This window comes from Antrostomus carolinensis, unplaced genomic scaffold (assembly GCF_000700745.2).
Source record: "Antrostomus carolinensis isolate BGI_N321 unplaced genomic scaffold, ASM70074v2 C13627892, whole genome shotgun sequence".
Classification (NCBI taxonomy): Eukaryota; Metazoa; Chordata; class Aves; order Caprimulgiformes; family Caprimulgidae; genus Antrostomus; species Antrostomus carolinensis.
Window position 1 is genome coordinate 1 of NW_010356080.1, and position 3,215 is coordinate 3,215.

Here is a 3,215-nt window from a genome sequence, read left to right on the forward strand (position 1 = left end):
ATCCCCCAAATCCCTCCCTGCACCCCCGCAGCCCCAGTGCTGGAGCTGAACCTGCCGCCCCGCAGGAGAAGGACCTCATCCACAAGCTGTTCAAGGTGCTGGCACCCCGGTTCCAGCCCCACCCCGGCAGCTACACCCGCATGCTGCAGATCCCCAACCGGGATACCCTTGACCGCGCCAAGATGGCAGTCATCGAGCTGAAGGGGAACCCCTACCCACCGCTCATCCGCCCGCGCCGTGACACTGAGAAGACGCTGCTCAACCAGCTCCTGAAGGGCTACCGGGAGGACATGGAGCGGGCAGCAGCCACACAGGCCCCCGAGGGCACCCCTGTCTAGGCATTCCCCTCTGCCCTGAGGGACAGGGCTTGGTGGGAGCTGCCCACACACCAGCTTCTTGCTGTCCTGGAGCACAAGAATGGAATATGTCCCAGGAGGGCTGAAGGTTGATTACTAACCTTGAACTGCCATGATGGGGGCACAGATTCAAGGTTTACTCACTTTTTCCTGGGGTTTGAATAGAGACTCAGCAAGAGAAGGAAATCAAGCTGGGAGCCCCCATGGTTGATATTCTCTGTGTAAATAAACCCTGCCCAGAACGTGAGTGTGCTTCTGTTTGGATTATATGTCTCTGCACATGAGTTAGTAACTTATTCCAGCAAAGACTGGGTCTGTTACAACTTCTGGTCCAGCAGCCCTACTCTCTGGGGCCACATCTCCACTTCATTGTGACAGAGCTACGCAGTGTTTTCTAGAAGCCAGGGTGCAGCCTTTCAGGGCAGGAAATTCTGTGAAAAATCAAGTTAGTTTTGCCGTTTCAGAAGCACTGAATGTAAATAGGATGAGATAAGTCTTCAAAGAGGCAGTACCTAAGGGACTTGTGTTATAGTAAGGAGACATCTCATCTCATACTCATCTCTACCAGGAGCTTGGTAGACATCTCAGCCTGGGGTCTAGAACAAAAAAGGGACAGTAACAGAGCTTTTTCAGAGAGTGTGAAATAAATATTGGGAGAGAAGAAACTTAAATTGGCAGCTTTGTCTTTGATTTCAAGTACAGGTAGTGCTTGTAGCTTCTAAGTGGAAAAAAAAATCCAACACAAGACAGACACGGTGAGTTCCTTTTTCCCCTCCCACGTTTCACAGACTTAAGACAAATGAGTAATCCCATGTAGTGAGTGAGCTGCATGGAAAGAGAAAAAACAAAATAATCAAGTGATGTTACCCGAAAATTTGTTAATTCTCTCTTCAGGATGTTTAACCTTACACAGTACTTCTGGTTTAGTGAACTCCAGTGAGAAATAAGAAATGTGTGGTACCATTTAGGGGAGAAGAAAAAACAGTGAAACTACTAAAGAGTCCGTGTTCAGACAGAGCTTTGTTTCTAGTCACTTTGAAATTGCCCTCTGTGCAGCTGACCTAGCATCCTGTTCAAACAGGTGTTTTCCCCTCAGTCGAAGAGATAAACCAGGCTGCTATTGCTGCAGAGTTTCCACGTTATTAAAAGTCATTCTTAAGGCTTTAATGTTAAATTCTCAAGAGTAATAACTTTCCTATATTTCTGAATATGTATATATATAAATTACATAATTCCAGCACTGAATCATTTTCCCTGACAGGTGGGCAGATCCCCACCTGTCACTTTCATAGAGGAGGAGGGACAATAACTGGCAAAGCTACTGTGGTAGAAAACTGAATGATAGGAACGATAAAATCGTCAGGGCAGGAAGATGACTGTAGCCCTGTAGTGGTAGCTGAAAATACAGTGTTACACCCATGTCACCATTATCCAAAACATCTGTTCTGATCAAAGGAACCAGAAGCAAGAGCAGGTAGATATATATGTAGACAAATAAGTGTGAAGACACCGATTTAGAAAGACAGTTGGATAAAAACATTTAATGAGGGAGAGGAAGTCAGGCTCTCTTCTGCTTGTCTTTAAATTAATAACCTGAGGGAAAAAAAAAAAATCATAGAAAAGCTAGAAGCTTCTAAGCTAACGGGGAAAAGTCTTGATACAGACTTTTTTATATACAAACCCTTAGCATGCATATGTATTTTTTGCAATATCGGTATTAAGATTAGGACAGCTAACAAAGCATTCATAATCTCACAAACATGATGTGTAGTTCCTCTAAATGCAATTCTCCTACTATCTGTCCTTGAACATTCCCTAACGTTGTGTGGGCTTCTACCAAGAGAGGTGGTTGCCCTGCCCGCCAGTCTGTCTTGCACTCAGGTGGGTCAGGATTTCAGCTGCCTGTAGAGGAAAACAAAGGGGAAGTTCACTGTTAGTACACGAAATCTGTTCTTACTGTTCCCTTGTATCCTGGCTGCCAGAGTCAGGTCTTCTCCATTAGCCTTAAACCCATGTCATTCATACAAATACACATGTCTGTATGATTATTTTTATATTCTGCCCACTTCCTGCAGCCCTTCCACCTCTAGAAAACAGATGCCTACCTGACTGCAGCTGAGAGACTCCGATACCAGTCATTAATATCTTGTTGGTCACTGGACATCAGCAACAGTGTCTTGTGTGGAAAGGCAAGCTGAAAGGCAAACAATCCTTGTGGCATTCCTTGCCAAGGCAGCAACTCTGGTAAAAGGGGAGCCATCGCCATCAAACTCAACTCAGGCCCTGTGTGCTGATTTTCTTCCCCCCCCCCCAGATAGAAAAATTTAGTATTGATACTGGGAGAAGTCAGAAGCTGGACAGTATAGAGCAATTGCCAGACTTGTCCATTCCTTACAGCCACAGATGACAACTCACTTTTGACTTAATAGGGTGTTTGGAAGTGGGGAATTACAGTTCTCAGCAGCTTTCCATCTAGTTTCCTCCTTTATTCTACGCTGCCCCTAAGGGTCCTTCCACCACCACCATCTACAGATCACAGCTGGCCCAAAGCCTCTTCCTTGTGTAGCTCACAAGGAACGAGCTAACACAGCCCCCAGGTGCTGCAACCTAGGAAGACCTGAACTTGAAACCCTACCTAAGGCATCAATCCCAGTCAGACCTTGCAGCCCTCAGGGAGTTAGATGCATAAGCAATATTTGTTGGATAATATCCACGAGTTTTTTTCTACATTGTCTGTTTTTCAGGGTTTTCTATAAGCTTAGTCTACATTGTATTCATTGTCACATGATTGTGGGGCTGTGTCCCCAAACACATGTCTCTGATGAGGGCATGTCACAGAATCACAGAATGTCAGGGATT

General features: G+C 45.4%; 1 protein-coding gene across 1 annotated transcript; it reads left to right on the top strand.

The window, feature by feature from the left end:
- Positions 1-65: 65 nt before the first annotated feature.
- On the top strand, positions 66-338 carry MRPL17 (mitochondrial ribosomal protein L17; the record flags this gene model as incomplete). The annotated part of the gene is made up of 1 exon (XM_010176646.1): positions 66-338. A coding segment is annotated over one exon (273 nt), but the record flags the coding sequence as incomplete, so codon positions are not given.
- Between the last annotated feature and the right edge of the window lie 2,877 nt (positions 339-3,215).